This window comes from Staurois parvus, unplaced genomic scaffold (genome assembly GCF_062004578.1).
Source record: "Staurois parvus isolate SC_StPar_1 unplaced genomic scaffold, SC_StPar_1.0 ptg002898l, whole genome shotgun sequence".
Classification (NCBI taxonomy): Eukaryota; Metazoa; Chordata; class Amphibia; order Anura; family Ranidae; genus Staurois; species Staurois parvus.
In genome coordinates this window covers 3681-23467 of record NW_028320694.1, presented here as the reverse complement: position 1 = coordinate 23467, position 19787 = coordinate 3681, and the positions used below count along the sequence as shown (strand labels likewise).

The window sequence follows — 19787 nt, the reverse complement described above, 5'->3', positions numbered from 1 at the left end:
CCGTCAATACGTCACCGACAGAGGATCGAACATTTTCTGACAAATCTGGATCCCCACATTCAATGTCAATCGATGACATTTTTAGGAGGTCTTCATACCCCCCCATGATGACTATGATGGTGAGGCGTGTTGTTCATCACTCTCGTCACGTCAGGATCACATTGTGGGCCCATCAATACCCGGACAATCACGCCCCCCCCCCCCCCCCCCCCCGTGTGTGATAGCAGCTGTCAGGAGACGATTTGCTTGGCAGTGGGGGGGCGCCGGCGACCTCTCACCTGAACCCATGACCTGCCATGGGGGGGCGTCATTCCAGGATTCAAAGAGCAGCAAGACAGACAGATGAGAACAAACCTCACTTCTGTGGGGAGGAGTGCAGAATCCGCCGGAAAAGAGCCGAAAAACCTGAACCTCGGGACTGACGAGGAAAATATCGATTGCAAAAATCGACTTCTATCGACGAGAATAGGAGAAAAGCGCACTTACCACCCGGGGGGGGGGGGCAGGGGGGGCGGTATGCTAAATAGATACCCCATTATTCCAGTATCAGCATTTTCTATCAATCCATGAACGCCTGGAACGCATCAGCCTACCTCGCCTATTAGGCATCACGTGCGCCGGCCGATTTTACAGCAGCGGTTTTCGGCGTTAGGCGTTTTTTTCTACAGCCAGTAACCCCGCCCCCCCCCCCCCCCCCAGCATGTTATCCTAGCTGTCCGTGCGCACATAGGCTTTAATCAGCATTTTTTGGCTAGAAAAAAAAAAAAGAACTGGAGGGTTTCAAGAGGAGGGTTTTTTTTTTAGCTATAAAAACGCTCTAATGCTGGTAAAAAAAAAAAACAAAACACTGAAAACCTGACTTTTTTAGCCCAAATTTTATTTTCTTTTCTAAAAAAAAAAGAACATGGAAAACCTGTATTTTTGAGCCACAATTTGAAATTTAATTTTCTTTTGTAAAAAAAAAAAAAAAAATGTTTATTTTCTTTTGTAGGAAAATAAAACCGCAGAAAACCTGCGTTTTTGAGCCAAAATTTTAATTTTAATTTTCTTTTGTTAAAAAAAAAAAACGGCAAACCTGTGTTTTTGAGCCAAAATTTTAATTTTCTTTTGTTAAAAAAAAAAAAACGTGGCAAACCTGCGTTTTTTACTAACATTTATTTACTTATGAATTTATACTATTTATTTACTTATTGCTTAGCGTATTATTAATAATTTATATATTATATGAATAAATAATAATATTATATAAATTGCTAATAATATGTTGAGCAATTAACTCCTTTAGCAATAGTGTAATTCTTGATATAACCTGCGGCCACCGATAATTTAAATATTACATTTAATATTAATAATTAATTATTTTCCCCACCCACTGGGGCGGGGCTTAGTCATAGAGGGCAGTCATGGGGCGAAACGCGTCAGGGCTATGGGGAGGAGCTGAGGTCACACTTTACTTTCCGTAGAGTCGGAGTGGATCGTCGTGTGGCGGTGACTTATTATTGGATTATGGCGCATCCTGGATGGGTGCCTTTCTACCAACCCCCTTCTTAGTGGGATATTTGGGTGACGGCGCCGGGCGCTTGCTGCAGCGCTCCATCAAGTCTCCCGATTGTGTTACCCCCCACTGACAGCCAATCCCAGAGGTCACGCGAAACAGAAGCCACGCCCCGGGCATAAAACCATTACTTTTATAATTATTTAAATAAAATTTAAAAAAATATATAAACATAATGAATACTCGCCGGCGGGTTTTGTTTCTGTAGATATATTGATACATTTGTGTACATTCTTGTTTTCCTGTTTGGTTAATGTCACTGTAACCCCCGGGGGGGGGGGAGGGAGGGAGGGATCGTTTCTGCTGCACAACTGCCACTCGGCATGATGGGATAAACATGACAAATGTAATAAACAGGAAAGAAATACGACAACCAACACAATCCACCAATACGACAACCACCACATTCCACCAATACGACAACCAACACATTCCACCAATACGACAACCAACACATTCCACCAATACGACAACCAACACATTCCACTAATACGACAACCATCACATTCCACCACAATCCACCAATACGACAACCAACACATTCCACCAATACGACAACCATCACATTCCACCACAATCCACCAATACGACAACCAACACAATCCACCAATACGACAACCACCACATTCCACCAATACGACAACCACCACATTCCACCAATACGACAACCAACACATTCCACCAATACGACAACCACCACATTCCACCACAATCCACCAATACGACAACCACCACATTCCACCAATACGACAACCACCACATTCCACCAATACGACAACCACCACATTCCACCAATACGACAACCACCACATTCCACCAATACGACAACCACCACCTTCCACCAATACGAGAACCAACACATTCCACTAATACGACAACCACCACCTTCCACCAATACGAGAACCAACACATTCCACTAATACGACAACCAACACATTCCACCAATACGACAACCACCACCTTCCACCAATACGAGAACCAACACATTCCACTAATACGACAACCATCACATTCCACCAATACGACAACCACCACATTCCGCCAATACGACAACCACCACATTCCGCCAATACGACAACCACCACAATCCACCAATACGACAACCACCACATTCCACCAACAGGACAACCACCACATTCCACCACAATCCACCAATACGACAACCACCACATTCCACCACAATCCACCAATACGACAACCACCACATTCCACCACAATCCACCAATACGACAACCACCACAATCCACCAATACGACAACCACCACATTCCACCAATACGACAACCACCACATTCCACCAATACGACAACCACCACATTCCACCACAATCCACCAATACGACAACCACCACATTCCACCATTACGACAAACATCACATTCCACCAATACGACAACCGCCACATTCCACCAATACGACAACCACCACATTCCACCAATACGACAACCACCACCTTCCGCCAATACGACAACCACCACCTTCCACCAATACGACAACCAACACATTCCACTAATACGACAACCATCACATTCCACCAATACGACAACCACCACATTCCACCAACACGACAACCACCACATTCCACCAATACGACAACCACCACCTTCCACCAACACGACAACCACCACCTTCCGCCAATACGACAACCACCACCTTCCACCAATACGACAACCAACACATTCCACTAATACGACAACCAACACATTCCACCAATACGACAACCGCCACATTCCTGCAATAAGCCAACCGCCAAATTCCACCAATACGACAACCATCACATTCCACCAATACGACAACCACCACATTCCACCAATACGACAACCACCACCTTCCACCAACACGACAACCACCACATTCCACCAACATGACAACCAACACATTCCATGTCCTTCCCATGGTCAGTACGTCAGGGGAGATCATGAAATGATGGACCAGGAATCCAGGCGGCCCAGACTCCACCCAGAACCGAACTGACAATCTTTGGCGTTCAATCTTCTTGCATTTCACTGTTGGAAGCGATTATTAAACCTTTTTATAAAACAAAATAAATTCCTGATGTGCCATGTGATGTGGGAGGGGCATCACCCTGAAGAAGGAGGGGCTTCACCCTGACCAAGGAGGGGCGTCACCCTGAATAGTGAGGGGCCTCACCCTGAACAAGCAGAGGCGTCACCCTGACCAAGGAGGGGCATCACCCTGAACAAGCAGAGGCGTCACCTTGACCAAGGAGGAGCATCACCCTGACCAAGGAGGGGCTTCACCCTGTACAAGGAGGGGCGTCACCCTGAACAAGGAGGGGCATCACCCTGAACAAGGAGGGGCGTCACCCTGACCAAGGAGGGGCGTCACCCTGACCAAGGAGGGGCGTCACCCTGACCAAGGAGGGGCGTCACCCTGTACAAGGAGAGGCGTCACCCTGAACAAGGAGGGGCGTCACCCTGACCAAGGATGGGCTTCACCCTGTACAAGGAGAGGCGCTACCCTGTACAAAAAGGGGCGTCACCCTGACCAAGGAGGGGCGTCACCCTTAACAAGGAGGGGCATCACCCTGAAGAAGGAGGGGCTTATCGCCTTACCTGGACACACGGCGGAGTTGTTGCATTGCTTGTGTTCTTTCAGAGGTCCGCTGCAATGGGTGCTGTAGGAGGAGGAGACGCAGAACCGCGTCCGGGACTTCAGCCCCTCCCCGCAGGTGGTGGAACATACGCTCCAGGGAGACCACTCCTCCGCCGCCGGGTCCCCTGCAGGAAAAATGACAGTTTTATGTGTTTATAAATCGTATAAAATGTTTATTTCTTGTAAAATGTCCCAAAATTACTATTATCGACCTGAAGAGAAATGGAAGATCCAGAGAAAAACCGCAACAGATATCATCTCCTCTGATAGGTACACAACCTGATGGTCTCCTATAGCTCTGTGCCTGCTGTGCCCATTATGAGGGGTTCCCACCATCCCTGTGCTGAGTTCCTGGGTCTGTACGCCCGCTGTGCCCATTATGAGGGGTTCCCACCATCCCTGTGCCGAGTTCCTGAGTCTGTACACCCGCTGTGAACATTATGAGTGTGACGAGAGTCACTTTGGATGGGGGGCCCATGGAACACAGCTCACTTTGGAGAGGTGGGGAGACCCCTGTCTCAGCTCCCCATATCCCTCTTATGTGTAAGTCACCCTGTGCCTGTTAGGGGTACAGGGTGATCTGTCCTAATATTGGGGTGGGGGGTTGTGGATTGTTTGGTGTCATGTGGCTGCATCCCATTGTTCTATTGTGTGTCTGGCTTGGAAGCAAACTATTATGGGATGTATGTGTCTCCAGCAGCCCTCCCTCCTTATGGGACTGTCTGCTGGTGTGTCTCTTGTTACTAAATGTAGATTGGCCCGCCCTGTGTCATTATGCAGGGAGGGGGATTGCCCCGCCCTGTGTCATTATGCAGGGAGGGGGGATTTCCCCGCCCTGTGTCATTATGCAGGGAGGGGGATTGCCCCGCCCTGTGTCATTATGCAGGGAGGGGGGATTGCCCATCCCTGTGTCATTATGCAGGGAGGGGGGATTGCCCCGCCCTGTGTCATTATGCAGGGAGGGGGGATTGCCCCGCCCTGTGTCATTATGCAGGGAGGGGGGATTGCCCCGCCCTGTGTCCTTATGCAGGGAGGGGGGATTGTCCCGCCCTGTGTCATTATGCAGGGAGGGGGGATTGCCCCGCCCTGTGTCATTATGCAGGGAGGGGGGATTGCCCCGCCCTGTGTCATTATGCAGGGAGGGGGGATTGTCCCGCCCTGTGTCATTATGCAGGGAGGGGGGATTGCCCCGCACCTGTGTCATTATGCAGGGAGGGGGGATTGCCCCACCCTGTGTCATTATGCAGGGAGGGGGGATTGTCCCGTCCTGTGTCATTATGCAGGGAGTGGGGATTGCCCCACCCTGTGTCATTATGCAGGGAGGGGGGATTGTCCCGTCCTGTGTCATTATGCAGGGAGGGGGGATTGCCCCCTGAGTGTATATATCTTGTATCTGTGTTCAAATAAACTTCTTCCTGGATTACTCCAAGATTGGTGTGGTCTACTCCTGTATGGTCAGCGGTGGTGTCAGTGGTCGGTGTTCGGACGGGGAAGTGGGAGCCTAACGGAAGTACCCTAGCGCAGTCAGGGTCGGTTCCGTTACATTGGTGCAGTCGGGGTCGGTTCCGTTACATTGGTGCAGTCGGGTTCCGGTTCCGTTACATTGGTGGCAGCGGTGGGATTGTGCTTCCAAGCTGTGAACACGTCCAAACCACCACCGGGATCCAAGATCAGGAAAGGAGACGTCGGTCACCCCAGTGGAGATATGGACCTGACATCAGAGTTCCCGGAGCTGCTGCGGATCATTCTTGCACCATACCCCAGGACTGTGTCTGCGGATGAGTACCTGGAGCTCAGGCAGTGGATTTGGGAGGTGCTTTGGAGTGGAGCCCTCCAGGTTGCTGGTATGGACAAGGACAAGTGCTATCCAACCCCAGGGGAACGGGCCAGGGACCATCGGAAGTTACAGATGCCATTCCTGGGAGAGCGACCCAGGAGCAATGGGTGACTGAGTTGGACAGGCTGGTCCAGCAGGAGATAGAGCTGGACGACCGATATCAGGCTCTGCAATGGTACGCAGAGCAGGAATATTTAGGGGTGACAACAGAATGCTCTCCGGAGGGATATGACTTTGGTGGCCCTGGATTGCTGTGGGAGAGCCTTACAGATCATCGTGTGTTTGGTGATGAAGGAGAACCCACCCTGGAGGAGCTGCGAGAAGACAGAGAGGCTATGTTCGGTCTCACAGGGGTCTCAGAGCTTGAACCAGATCTGGAATACCTGCTGATGAAAGAACAGGATCTGGAAAGGACATACAGGCAACTGCTAAAACAAGTTCAGCAGCATGCCCAAGAATCGGCAGTGGAAAATCCAGAGACTGGAGATTTGATAGACTTCTCTGCTGAGGAAAAACAACCTGGTGAGCCTCCAGCAGAAGAGCCGGCAACAGACCCAAACATTGCTGACCTCTGCCCAGCACTGGTAACATCTTCTGGGTTCCACAGACAGGAGATGGTGAACCCCTATCCCCAGACACCAGTTCCAGAGACTGGGGATTTGATTGACTTTTCTGCTGAGGAGGAACCAGCCGGCGAGCCTCCAGCAGAAGAGCTGGCCTCAGGTCATGGCGTGGTTGACCTCTGCCCACAACAATCAGCACCGCAGGAGCTACAGGAAGAGGATGCAATCGGCACCTCACAACGGCAGCTTGAGCTGATGTCCATGGATGGGACTTCGGTCTCCACTGACACAACCCCAGAAGAGGGTCCGACATTGGGACAGGAGGAGGTCAGCCGTACTTTGCAAACACTGGGGGGTGTCCATCAAGTCAAAGTGGAGGAGACTACAGTCACCACCTGGGTACCCCAGGGATGGTGGGCAGTCGGCCCAGATCCCCCACCACATGATGGAGTCGGCCCAGATCCCCCACCGCATGATGGAGTCGGCCCAGATCCCCCACCACATGATGGAGTCGGCCCAGATCCCCCACCGCATGATGGAGTCGGCCCAGATCCCCCACCGCATGATGGAGTCGGCCCAGATCCCCCACAACATGATGGAGTCGGCCCAGATCCCCCACAACATAATGGAGTCGGCCCAGATCCCCCACCACATGATGGAGTCGACCCAGATCCCCCACCACATGATGGAGTCGGCCCAGATCCCCCACCACATGATGGAGTCGGCCCAGATCCCCCACCACATGATGGAGTCGGCCCAGATCCCCCACCACATGATGGAGTCGGCCCAGATCCCCCACAACATGATGGAGTCGGCCCAGATCCCCCACCACATGATGGAGTCGGCCCAGATCCCCCACCACATGATGGAGTCGGCCCAGATCCCCCACCACATGATGGAGTCGGCCCAGATCCCCCACCACATGATGGAGTCGGCCCAGATCCCCCACCACATGATGGAGTCGGCCCAGATCCCCCACCGCATGATGGAGTCGGCCCAGATCCCCCACCGCATGATGGAGTCGGCCCAGATCCCCCACCGCATGATGGAGTTGGCCCAGATCCCCCACAACATGATGGAGTCGGCCCAGATCCCCCACAACATGATGGAGTCGGCCCAGATCCCCCACCACATGATGGAGTCGGCCCAGATCCCCCACCACATGATGGAGTCGGCCCAGATCCCCCACCACATGATGGAGTCGGCCCAGATCCCCCACCGCATGATGGAGTCGGCCCAGATCCCCCACCGCATGATGGAGTCGGCCCAGATCCCCCACAACATGATGGAGTCGGCCCAGATCCCCCACAACATGATGGAGTCGGCCCAGATCCCCCACCACATGATGGAGTCGGCCCAGATCCCCCACCACATGATGGAGTCGGCCCAGATCCCCCACAACATGATGGAGTCGGCCCAGATCCCCCACAACATGATGGAGTCGGCCCAGATCCCCCACAACATGATGGAGTCGGCCCAGATCCCCCACCACATGATGGAGTCGGCCCAGCCACCCTGTCTTCTCTCCAGTGGCTGAGAGCACTTCATGGAGAAGGACCAGTCCGTACTTCTCCCCAGCGGTGGGTATGTTCTACAGGAGAGGCAGAGGTTGGCTGGGTGAGGAATGCTTTGTGTGGGACCATTTGTTTGGGGTACTGTGTGGGTGCTGGCATTGGGGGACTGGAAGTACAGACTAACCTCAGAGTCCACCCGTCTGGGGATTCCTCCTGCATTAGTCTCCTGCTGAAAGAGGAGATATGTGATAGGAGTCACTTTGGGTGGGGGGCCCATGGAACACGGCTCACTTTGAAGAGGTGGGGAGACCCCTGTCTCAGCTCCCCATATCCCTCTTATGTGTAAGTCCCCCTGTGCTGTTAGGGGTACAGGGTGATCTGTCCTAATATTGGGGTGGGGGGTTGTGGATTGTTTGGTGTCATGTGGCTGCATCCCATTGTTCTAGCGTCTTGCTTGGGAGCAAACTATTATGGGATGTATGTGTTTGTGTATTGGCTTGGTGGGGGGGGTCTCCAGCAGCCCTCCCTCCTGATGGGACTGGCTGTTGGTGTGTCTCTTGTTACTAAATGTAGATTGCCCCGCCCTGTGTCATTATGTAGGGAGGGGGGATTGCCCCGCCCTGTGTCATTATGCAGGGAGGGGGGATTGCCCTGCCCTGTGTCATTATGCAGGGAGGGGGGATTGCCCCGCCCTGTGTCATTATGCAGGGAGGGGGGATTGCCCCACCCTGTGTCATTATGCAGGGAGGGGGGATTGCCCCGCCCTGTGTCATTATGCAGGGAGGGGGGATTGCCCCGCCCTGTGTCATTATGCAGGGAGGGGGGATTGCCCCGCCCTGTGTCATTATGCAGGAAGGGGGATTGCCCCGCCCTGTGTCATTATGCAGGGAGGGGGGATTGCCCCGCCCTGTGTCATTATGCAGGGAGGGGGGATTGCCCCGCCCTGTGTCATTATGCAGGGGGGGGGGGGGTTGTCCCCTGAGTGTATATATCTTGTATCTGTGGTAAAATAAACTAGTCTACTTCCTGGATTACTCCAAGATTGGTGTGGTCTAGTCTTGTATGGTCGGCTGTGGTGTCAGTGGTCGGTGTTCGGACGGGGAAGCGATAGTTTAATGGAAGTACCCAGCGCAGTCTGGGGTCGGTTCCATTACAATGAAGGGTTCCAAGCATCCCTGTTCTGGTTCCCGTGTCTGAACACCCGCTGTGCCCATTATGAGGGGTTCCCATCTCCCCTGTGCTGAGTTCCCGGGTCTGCACAGGGATGGTGGGAACCCCTCATAATGGGCACAGCAGGCGTGCAGACCTGAAAACTCAGCACAGGGATGGTGGGAGCTCCTCATAATGGGCACAGCGGGTGTACAGACCCGGGTACTCAGCACAGGGATGGTGGGAACCCCTCATAATGGACACAGCAGCCATGAAGACCCGAGAACTCAGCACAGGGATGGTGGGAACCCCTCATAATGGACACAGCAGCCATGAAGACCCGGAAGCTCAGCACAGCGATGGTGAGAACCCCTCATAATGGGCACAGCAGGCGTACAGACAGGGAACTCAGCACAGGGACGGTGGGAACCCCTCATAATGGGCACAGCAGGCATACAGACAGGGAACTCAGCACAGGGACGGTGGGAACCCCTCATAATGGGCACAGCGGGTGTACAGACCCGGGAACACCTTCATTACTCCATGCACAGTGAAGGATGTCCTCTGGCTTCAGGTAGACATTGATCATTCTCGATGACGTTGGCTGGTAATGAGGTTTCGGTGAATTGCGGTCCCTCGGAAGGTTCCGTGGCCTTTCTCAGATTGCCGCGTTCCTCAGCTCCCGGCGGCGTGGCTCCTCCCAGTAACTCATCCTGAGTGCAGAGACGTCTTGCCGGTCAGATAACTGCCAGCGCAGCTGTTTTCAGGAGTCATTTTCTCGGCGCTCTGCTCCTCGCAGCTGGGAACTTGTCGGTGAAATATCGGACGTGCTTAGGGACCCGCTGCGAAGATGGAGAGGAATTTGCTGCAAAAAGGCCAACAGCAGGTGGCAGCTCGGAAAATATAGAAATAACCAGGAGAGGGGGATGGATGGCTCCCGGAAGGTTCTTTGTCATGTTATTCCTCAGATACAGCGCGGCCTTCTCCCACCGGTGACTTTAGAGCCCCGCGCCACACGCCACACGCCACACGCCAGACACCACACGCCACGCGCCACACACCACACACCACACGCCACGCGCCACACACCACACGCCACGCGCCACACACCACACGCCACGCACCACGCGCCACACGCCACACACCACACGCCACACGCCACGCGCCACACACCACGCGCCACGCGCCACACGCCACACGCCACACGCCACGCGCCACACGCCACGCGCCACACGCCACGCGCCACGCCCTGATATTATTCTAAATTTAACTTTACAGATGCGGAGAAATAATTTATTGCCGGAAGATTCAACATCTGCAAAATATCGATGTATCGTGAGCTGCTGGACTGCCAGAGAAAACCAACCGGATCCAGAAACCTTCTCAGACATGAGATTTAAGGAGGATCTCCGATCAGGAGGGGAAAGAGACGAGTCTATTGGTTATAAAGGTCACCCTCCACCTCTAGAACCGCCTCCCGAAACCCGGCTTCACATGGAACTCCAGGCTCCCTCCAGAGGTGGCCAGACGTTCCTTGAGCTGTGGTTGACTGACCTTCCACTGGATGGTGCCTCCAAGACCAAAGATACTTGGTACAGACCCAGGAACCCATTACAGGGATGGTGGGAACCCCTCATAATGGGCACAGCGGGCGTACAGACCCAGGAACTCAGCACAGGGATGGTGGGAACCCCTCATAATGGGCACAGCGGGCGTACAGACCCGGGAACTCAGCACAGGGATGGTGGGAACCCCTCATAATGGGCACAGCGGGTGTACAGACCCGGGAACTCAGCACAGGGATGGTGGGAACCCCTCATAATGGGCTCAGGGCTGTACTGTGTGGCAGAGATGTGTAATCTCAGCACTGGATGGGCAGACACACACATCATTTGTCAGGTAGCACAGCTCCCTTGTTTTTTATCTGTACATTCGGATGATTTTCCCGGAGTTCGGCTCTCCTGGTGTCAGGGCCGTCCCCTCCGTTCTGAGTGACACCTTCCCATGCGGCAGGGTGAAGCGCTCTCCTGGTGTCAGGGCCGTCCCCTCCGTTCTGAGTGACACCTTCCCATGCGGCGGGATGAAGCGCTCTCCTGGTGTCAGGGCCGTCCCCTCCGTTCTGAGTGACACCTTCCCATGCGGCGGGGTGAAGCGCTCTCCTGGTGTCAGGGCCGTCCCCTCCGTTCTGAGTGACACCTTTCCATGCGGCGGGGTGAAGCGCTCTCCTGGTGTCAGGGCCGTCCCCTCCGTTCTGAGTGACACCTTCCCATGCGGCGGGGTGAAGCGCTCTCCTCATTACTGAGCGTCTCTCCGGAGAAGATGAAGTCTTTATTGGTTCTGTGATGGCAGCACTGAGAGCCGCCCGGCCCGACCTCACCCCGATCTATTCCGAGACGTCGGATCCCTAAATTATTGAGTCTGTGCTTTTCGCAGCGCTGTACATCATCCGCGCCGTCCTGAAATAGCGGCTATAACAGGGACAGCGCCATAAATCCTGCATGACACCAAATATTACGGAACGATCCTCAGAGGAACGATCGGCCAGGATGAGATGAGACAGTTAAAGGGGGGCTCCACAGGGGATGCATGAACCCTCTGTACAGATTCTGGGGTTCTGATCCGCCTGATTCCTCCTCGGACAGCTTGGCTTCTCCTGATGACTATGCAGAGCCAGGGGACCGTATATAGAGCCCGAGGGCCCGTTCACACTCCATGCGTTTCAGGTGCTTTTTTTCTGCATCCAAAATGCACAGAAAGTCGGTGTCATCGTTCCCATCAGTGCTGGCAGTTCCGGTGCGTTCCGGATGTAGAAAAAAAAAAAGTAGAACAGGCTGCATCTTTCCTACACAGAACTGCACTGGAACGCGGTAAAACACATAAAAAATGCACCGGAATGCACCAAAATGCATCACAAATTAACCAAAATGCACCAAATCACATGAAAAATGCACCGGAATGCATCAAAATGCATCAAAAATGAACCGGAATGCACCAAATCACATAAAAAATGCACCAGAATGCACCAAAATGCATCAAAAATGCACCAAGTTGACTAAAAATGCACCGGAATGCACCAAATCGCATAAAAATGCACCAAAGCGCACCTAAAACGCACCGGAATGCACATTTCTCTATTTATGAAGAAATTAAGAAAAAAAGGAGAGGAAACAATGTACCAGAACACATCAAAAACACATAAAAAACGCAGCAAACGTGCATCCGGAACACATCCAGACTGGGCTTCTATGGCTTCCATGTGGTGAACCGACCCTTATACATCCCTCACCCTTTACCCAGTAATATGATCACTGGGTCTCTGTGCTTCTCTATGGAATGCAAGCAGATCATGGATGGTGGGAGGGGCTGTGATGTGTTCAGGAAGCTGTGTACAGCACCCTGCCGGCCCCTCCCACCATCCATGCCTCAGCGCTCCTCTCAAGAGCCCTCAACCCTGCTGCAAACAGTGGGAGGAGTTATGCAAATATCAAAATATGATGGGCGGGTGTCAATGTGGAAGAGTGGGCGTGTCCTAGGCAAGCTTCATTTACATAATAAAGCCTAGAGGTGGTGCTGAACCTCCATCATCATTAGCGGGTGTACAGAACTCGGCACAGGGATGGTGGGAACCCCTCATAATGGGCACAGCAGGTGTACAGACCCGGGGACTCAGCACAGGGATGGTGCGAACCCCTCATAATGGTCACAACGGATGTACAGACCCGGGAACTTAGCACAGGGATGGTGGGAACCCCTCATAATGGGCACTGCTGGGGTACAGACCCGGGAACTCAGGACAGGGATGGTGGGAACCCGTCATAATGGGCACAGCGGGCGTACAGACCTGGGAACTTAGCACAGGGATGGTGGGAACCCCTCATAATGGGCACTGCTGGGGTACAGACCCGGGAACTCAGAACAGGGATGGTGGGAACCCCTAATAATGGGCACAGGGATGGTGGGAACCCCTCATAATGGGCACAGGGATGGTGGGAACCCCTCATAATGGTCACAACGGGTGTACAGACCCGGGAACTCAGCACAGGGATGGTGGGAACCCCTCATAATGGGCACAGCGGGCGTACAGACCCGGGAACTCGGCACAGGGATGGTGGGAACCCCTCATAATGGGCACAGCGGGGGTATAGACCCGGGAAATGGCACAGGGATGGTGGGAACCCCTCATCCTGGGCACAGCGGGTGTACAGACCTGGGAACTCTGCACAGAGATGGTGGGAACCCCTCATAATGGGCACAGGGATGGTGGGAACCCCTCATAATGGGCACAGAGATGGTGGGAACCCCTCATAATGGGCACAGGGATGGTGGGAACCCCTCATAATGGGCACCGGGATGGTGGGAACCCCTCATAATGGGCACAGGGATGGTGGGAACCCCTCATCATGGGCACAGCGGGGGTACAGACCAGCGCTCCTCTCAGGAGCCCCCCACCCTGCTGCAAGCTGATCATGTCGGCAGGAGAAGCCCACACAGGCCCCCCGTTATCAGGCAGTATATATATATATACAGGTGGGTGGTGATCTCACCTATCTGGGGTGCCGGGTAACCCAACTGATATTCTTCCCCGTCGTCCTTCTTCTTGTTGTCGATCGACCTGAGAGACTGACTGCGGGAATCGTACCTCCCATTGGCTGCAAGAAAACCAGAGAGACGATCTCAGCAACTCGGATGGATGAATGCAGATAAAAGACAATAACAAGATACAATGTAATCCTCCTCCACATGGGGGCGCTGCAGGCGGGATCTACTCAGCACTTTTACTGGAAAGAATCTACTAGTATGACACAGTGATAGAAAATGTGACAGAGAAAGTGACATGGCAGCACAGAGGCTGAGTGGTCAGCACTTCCCCCCGGCAGCACTTGGGTCATCGGTTCAATTCCCAACCACGGCACCACCTGCCTGGAGTTTGCATGTTCTCCCTGTGCCTGGTGGGTTTCCTCCGGGTACTCCGGTTTACTCTCCCTAGTATATGAATGTGAGTTAGGGACATTAGATTGTACGCTCCTCGGGGGCGGGGACTAATACTGATCACAAAAATGTCATTTTTTGTTTTGAATTCTTATGTTTTTATCTAGGAATCAATTTTTAAAGACAATATAAACAGAAAAACCTGAATTTGTCCATAAAAAAGAAAAAGAAAGAAAATCATTTTTTGAAATTTGAAATAATGACGAGAGTTGGGCTCGGTCTTCACTGTGATTGGCACCCTGTCAGGTGCAATGCTTTGGCCAATCATAGCACACGATGACGTCACACAGGGGGTGGGGTTGACATCACCAGGTGGCCCCGCCCCCTTAGATATTCAAGAACTGTCAGGCCGGCACCAGGGGCCGACTGACAACTCATGGGGCCCCCGGGCAATAGGGGATCATGGGGCCCCTGTGTACTCAAAAAAGCCTATAAAAAAGGTACCAGGGGCATCTCATGGGGCCCCCTACTGACTCCGGGCCCTCGGGCAGTGTCCAAGTTTCCAAATGGTCAGTCCGCCCCCCTGGCCGGCACAGCTGATGGACGGCGGGAGTGCAGCATTTTTTCCCCTTTTTCGGGTTGGCGGGGGGCGGTGGGATTGGCGTTGGATCTACTTCAGGGGACATTGTTTTGTATTTTTGTTTTTTAAAAAAGGACTCGTCACGGACCGTCTCCTGTCATCTGTGTGTGAATGGGAAGCGGTACCGTGTACCTCATACTCAGTCACATGGGGGGGCGGGGGTCTGGGCACCCCCTTCTTAACCGCTTGCCGCCCTGCCACTGTGTATATACGTGTGCAGGGCGGCAGTGGAGCACAAAACCACGTTTAAAAACGGGTTCCGCGCTCCCGACACTTTCGCCGGCAGGGGGCGCGCGCGCGCTCCCGCCGACCCGCGGGTGACACTATTCGATCCAGGAGGGATCGATCATTAGATTTCAGCCAGTGATTTCTGGCTGAAATCACATGATCGGTCCCTGTCCTATCCTGTCCTGTGTTGACATATACACAGGACAGGATATGATGTCATTCTTCTCTGCCTGGACACATTCCGTTCCAGAGAAGAAGACATCCAAAAAGTGAGTACAAAGCACTACAGTTAGAACACTCTAGGACACATTTAACCCCCTGATCGCCCCCCCCTCCAGTTAACCCTTCACTGCCACTGATTTTACTGATCAGTGTCGCTGGCGACTTCCGATAGAGTTAGCGCCCCTCCCAGATAGCGCCAGATTGCCCGCCAGTACACCAGTAATCCCATTTAACCCCTTGATCGCCCCCCTCCCCCCCCCCCCAGTTAACCCCTTCACTGCCCTGTCACCAGTGTCACTGATCAGTGAACCGATTTTTACTGATCACTGTATTAGTGTCGCTGGCGACTTCCGATAGAGTTAGCGCCCCTCCCAGATAGCGCCAGATTGCCCGCCAGTACACCAGTAATCCCATTTAACCCCTTGATCGCCCCCCCTCCCCCCCCCCAGTTAACCCCTTCACTGCCCTGTCACCAGTGTCATTGATTACAGTGAACCGATTTTTACTGATCACTGTATCAGTGTCGCTGGCGACTTCCGATAGTGTTAGCGCCCCTCCCAGATAGCGCCAGTTTGCCCGCTAATGCACGGGATTTTTTTTTACCAAAAACATGGAGCAGAATACATTTTGGCTTAAATTTATGACTAACTTTGAGTTTACGATATATTTTTTATAGCTGAAAGTAGAAAATATTGTTTTTTTTCAAAATTTTTGTGGTTTTTTTGTTTATAGCGCAAAAAATAAAAAGCGCACAGGTGATCAAATACCACCGAAAGAAAGCTCTATTTGTGTGAAAAAAAGGACGTAAATTTTGTTTGGGTGCAGCGTTGCATGACCGCGCAATTATCATTTGAATTAGTGCAGCGCCAAACAGCAAAAAAAGGCGTGGTCATTAAGGGGGCGTGGTCATTAAGGGGGGTAAATCCTCTGGGGCTCAAGTGGTTAAAGGGGGCTTCCAGATTCCGATAGGCGCCCCCCCCCCCCCCCCCGTGCAGACCCCCACAACCGAGGTTGCGAAGAAAAGGCCCCATCAAGGTGTTTTTTTGGGGGGAGCCCCCCTGCCACAGTGCACCCCCCCCCCCGTTGAGGGCATGTGGCCTGCTATTGTTCAGGAGAGGGGAGGGGGGGGTGCTCGCTCGTCCCCCCCCCCCCTTTTCTGACCTGCTGGGCTGCATGCTCATAGAAGGGTCTGGTATGGATTTGGGGGGGGACCCCCGCGCCATTTTTTTGCTGCGTTTTTAGCGAAAAAAAATGTAATTTCCAGCAATTCCTTTTCCATTCGCCCGAATAACGATAAGTTCGACTGAATTGTGATTGGTAACAAAACAAATGGCGCGTGTCCAATCATCTGTACCCCCCCGGGGGGTCCTCCCCTCCCCCAGGGGGTCCTCCCCTCCCCTCCACACTGGGAGTCACCGATGTACAAACTTTAATATCTTCACCCCGATGATCAAAAAAAAAAAAAGAGAAAATCGTCATTTGAAATTCCCGAGACGTAAATCTCTCTTTCCTGAGATATAAATTCGATGACGTCCCGTCTGCTCGATGGTTCCGTGCCGGCCCAGCCGTACCGCTAATTACAAAATCATTTCTAATGATGGAAGAGCTAAAAAATGCATGAAGTCATTTCATCCGATACCCGCCCCCCCCCCCCCCCCACGCCAACCCCTCCCCCGCCCAGCGCGATCATTAATCCTTCACCCCGCGGGACGCTTTGTTTTCCAGATCTTGACTTTAAAGTCGGGCGCCGGATGTGACCCCCCCTCGTCTGACACGCCTCATTCTACACCTCCAAACAAAGGAGGGGGGTTTTGGGGGGGAAGTTTAGGATTTTTTATTTTGAGTGGTTAGGGTTTTTTTGGGGGGGTTTAGGAAATTTTTTTGAGGGGGGAGGTTTAGGGGGGGATTAGGTGTTATTTTTTGGGGGGGGTTTGGGCGTCTTTTTGGGGGGGAAGTTTAGTGTTATTTTTTGGGGGGTTTATGGAGTTTTTTGGGGGGGGAAGTTTAGGCTTTTTTTGGGGGGGTTTAGGGTTATTTTTTTGGGGAGGGGTTAGGGAGTTTTTTTGGGGGGGGAGTTTAGGATTTTTTTTGGGGGTTATAGTTTTTTTGGGGGGCTTACGGAGTTTTTTTGGGGGGGAGTTTAGGATTTTATGGGGGGTTAGGGTTTTTTTGGGGGGGGGGTTTAGGGAGTTTTTTTTGAGGGGGGAGGTTTAGGCTTTTTTTGGGGGGGGGGTTTAGGGTTATTTTTTTGTGGAGGGTTAGGGAGTTTTTTTTGGGGGGGGAGTTTAGGATTTTTTTGGGGGGTTAGGAAGGTTTTTTTGAGGGGGGAGGTTTAGGCTTTTTTGGGGGGGAGGTTTAGTGGGGGTTAGGTGTTATTTTTTGTGGGGGAGGTTTGGGCGTCTTTTTTGGGGGGAAGTTTAGTGTTATTTTTTGGGGGGGTTAGGGAGTTTTTTTGGGGGGGAGGTTTAGGATTTTTTTGGGGGTTAGGGTGTTTGGGGGGGTTTAGGGAGGTTTTTTCTGAGGGGGGAGGTTTAGACGTGTTTTTTTGGGGGGGGAGGTTTAAGCTTTTTTTGGGGGGGGTTTAGGGTTATTTTTTTGGGGAGGGTTAGGGAATTTTTTTGGAGGGGAGTTTAGGATTTTTTTGGGGGGTTAGGGAGGTTTTTTTTGAGGGGGGAGGTTTAGGCTTTTTTGGGGGGGAGGTTTAGTGGGGGTTAGGTGTTTTTTTTTGTGGGGGAGGTTTGGGCGTCTTTTTTGGGGGGAAGTTTAGTGTTAATTTTTGGGGGGGTTAGGGAGTTTTTTTGGGGGGGAGGTTTAGGATTTTTTTGGGGGGTTAGGGTGTTTGGGGGGGGTTTAGGGAGGTTTTTTTTGAGGGGGGAGGTTTAGACGTGTTTTTTTGGGGGGGGGAGGTTTAAGCTTTTTTTTGGGGGGGGGGTTTAGGGTTATTTTTTTGGGGAGGATTAGGGAATTTTTTTTGGAGGGGGAGTTTAGGATTTTTGCGGTGGGGTTAGGGAGTTTTTTTTGGGGGGAAGGTTTAGGCATTATTTGGGGGGGGCAGCAGCTGGCAGCAGAGAAGAGGACAGAACTCCTCCACCAGATCCTACGCCTGTCTGCACAGCCACGGAGAGACTCATCTCTGCCTCCCCCCACCTTGTCTCAGCAGTCTGGGAGGAGGGCAGATCTCAGCGCCTCCTCCCAGAACGAGTGGCCTGTGACCAGGGGACCTGACAGGGGGTGTGGCCCCGCGACATGATGACGTGCTTCCGAGGCTGCCATCGATCGGTCTCTTGCTGTAGCCCAGTGTTTCTCAACTCCAGTCCTCATGGACCCCCAACAGGTCATGTTTTCAGGATTTCCATTATTTTGCACAGGTGATTTGATCAGTTTCACTGCCTTAGTAATTACCACAGCTGGTTCATCTGAGGGAAATCCTGAAAACATGACCTGTTGGGGGTCCATGAGGACTGGAGTTGAGAAACACTGCTGTAGACCAACATACTCTCGGTTGGAAGGAGGCGGAGCCAGCCGCTGGCTCCGACTATAAGGAACGCACTTTGGGATGGATCAGCCTTCCTTTGAACCCAGCAGTGCCGAGACGACCTCTGACCTCTGACCTTCCCACACAAGCCACGCCCACGAGTATAATAAGTAACGATAATGGATCATTAGTAACATTTCTAGGACTCGTTGATGCCGGGAGCACTTACCACTGCAGGCTTTCCTGTTGCAGAGACGGCCCTCCTCTAGGACCCCTTCACAGATGTGGCCCTCATCAGGAACAGACTGGCACGACCTCGTTCTTGTCTGGAGCCCGCCCCCGCAGTCCCTGTTACAGTCCCCCCAGGAGCTCCATGCAGTCCAGCCACCTTGGGAAACAAAAGAACAGAAGAAGAAATGTCGTTAGATTCATCCCTGAGCAAAGGATCGCTGTGATGTCACCAAACATGGAGGGAATTTATGTACAGCACCCTACTGGCTGTCCTGCCAGCCATGATCTCCCTGCATTCCATAGAGAAGCACAGAGACCCAGTGATGACATCAGGAAAGAAAATGTTGTTGTCAGGTTGATGGAGGGGGGGGGGGGGGGGGCAGGAAAGGAAAAACACACTTGTTGCTGTCAGAACTAATAGCTGATTATAGGAGGACTGTAGCCCTGACTCAGCAGGGGGTGTGCTGGAGAGACCACTGCTTCCACACCGGGGGAGGGGTCCTTCTCTGCAGGCAGACCACTGCTTCCACACCGGGGGAGGGGTCCTTCTCTGCAGACAGACCACTGCTTCCACACCGGGGGAGGGGTCCTTCTCTGCAGGCAGACCACTGCTTCCACACCGGGGGAAGGGTCCTTCTCTGCAGACAGACCACTGCTTCCACACCGGGGGAGGGGTCCTTCTCTGCAGGCAGACCACTGCTTCCACACCGGGGGAGGGGTCCTTCTCTGCAGACAGACCACTGCTTCCACACCGGGGGAGGGGTCCTTCTCTGCAGACAGACCACTGCTTCCACACCGGGGGAGGGGTCCTTCTCTGCAGACAGACCACTG

The 19787-nt window shown here is 52.9% G+C and overlaps 1 protein-coding gene across 1 annotated transcript in view; it reads right to left on the bottom strand.

Annotated features, from left to right (window-relative positions):
* The window catches only part of ADGRB1 (adhesion G protein-coupled receptor B1), a gene marked incomplete at its 5' end in the record, with an annotated part of 91931 nt that extends 72814 nt beyond the window's left edge, over positions 1-19117 (bottom strand). Inside the window, 3 exons of the mRNA XM_089666904.1 lie at positions 4129-4293; positions 13776-13880; positions 18955-19117. Of these exons, the coding sequence (XP_089523030.1) occupies positions 4129-4293; positions 13776-13880; positions 18955-19117 (433 nt within the window). The remainder of the gene's footprint in view (positions 1-4128; positions 4294-13775; positions 13881-18954) is intronic.
* Positions 19118-19787: the final 670 nt, after the last annotated feature.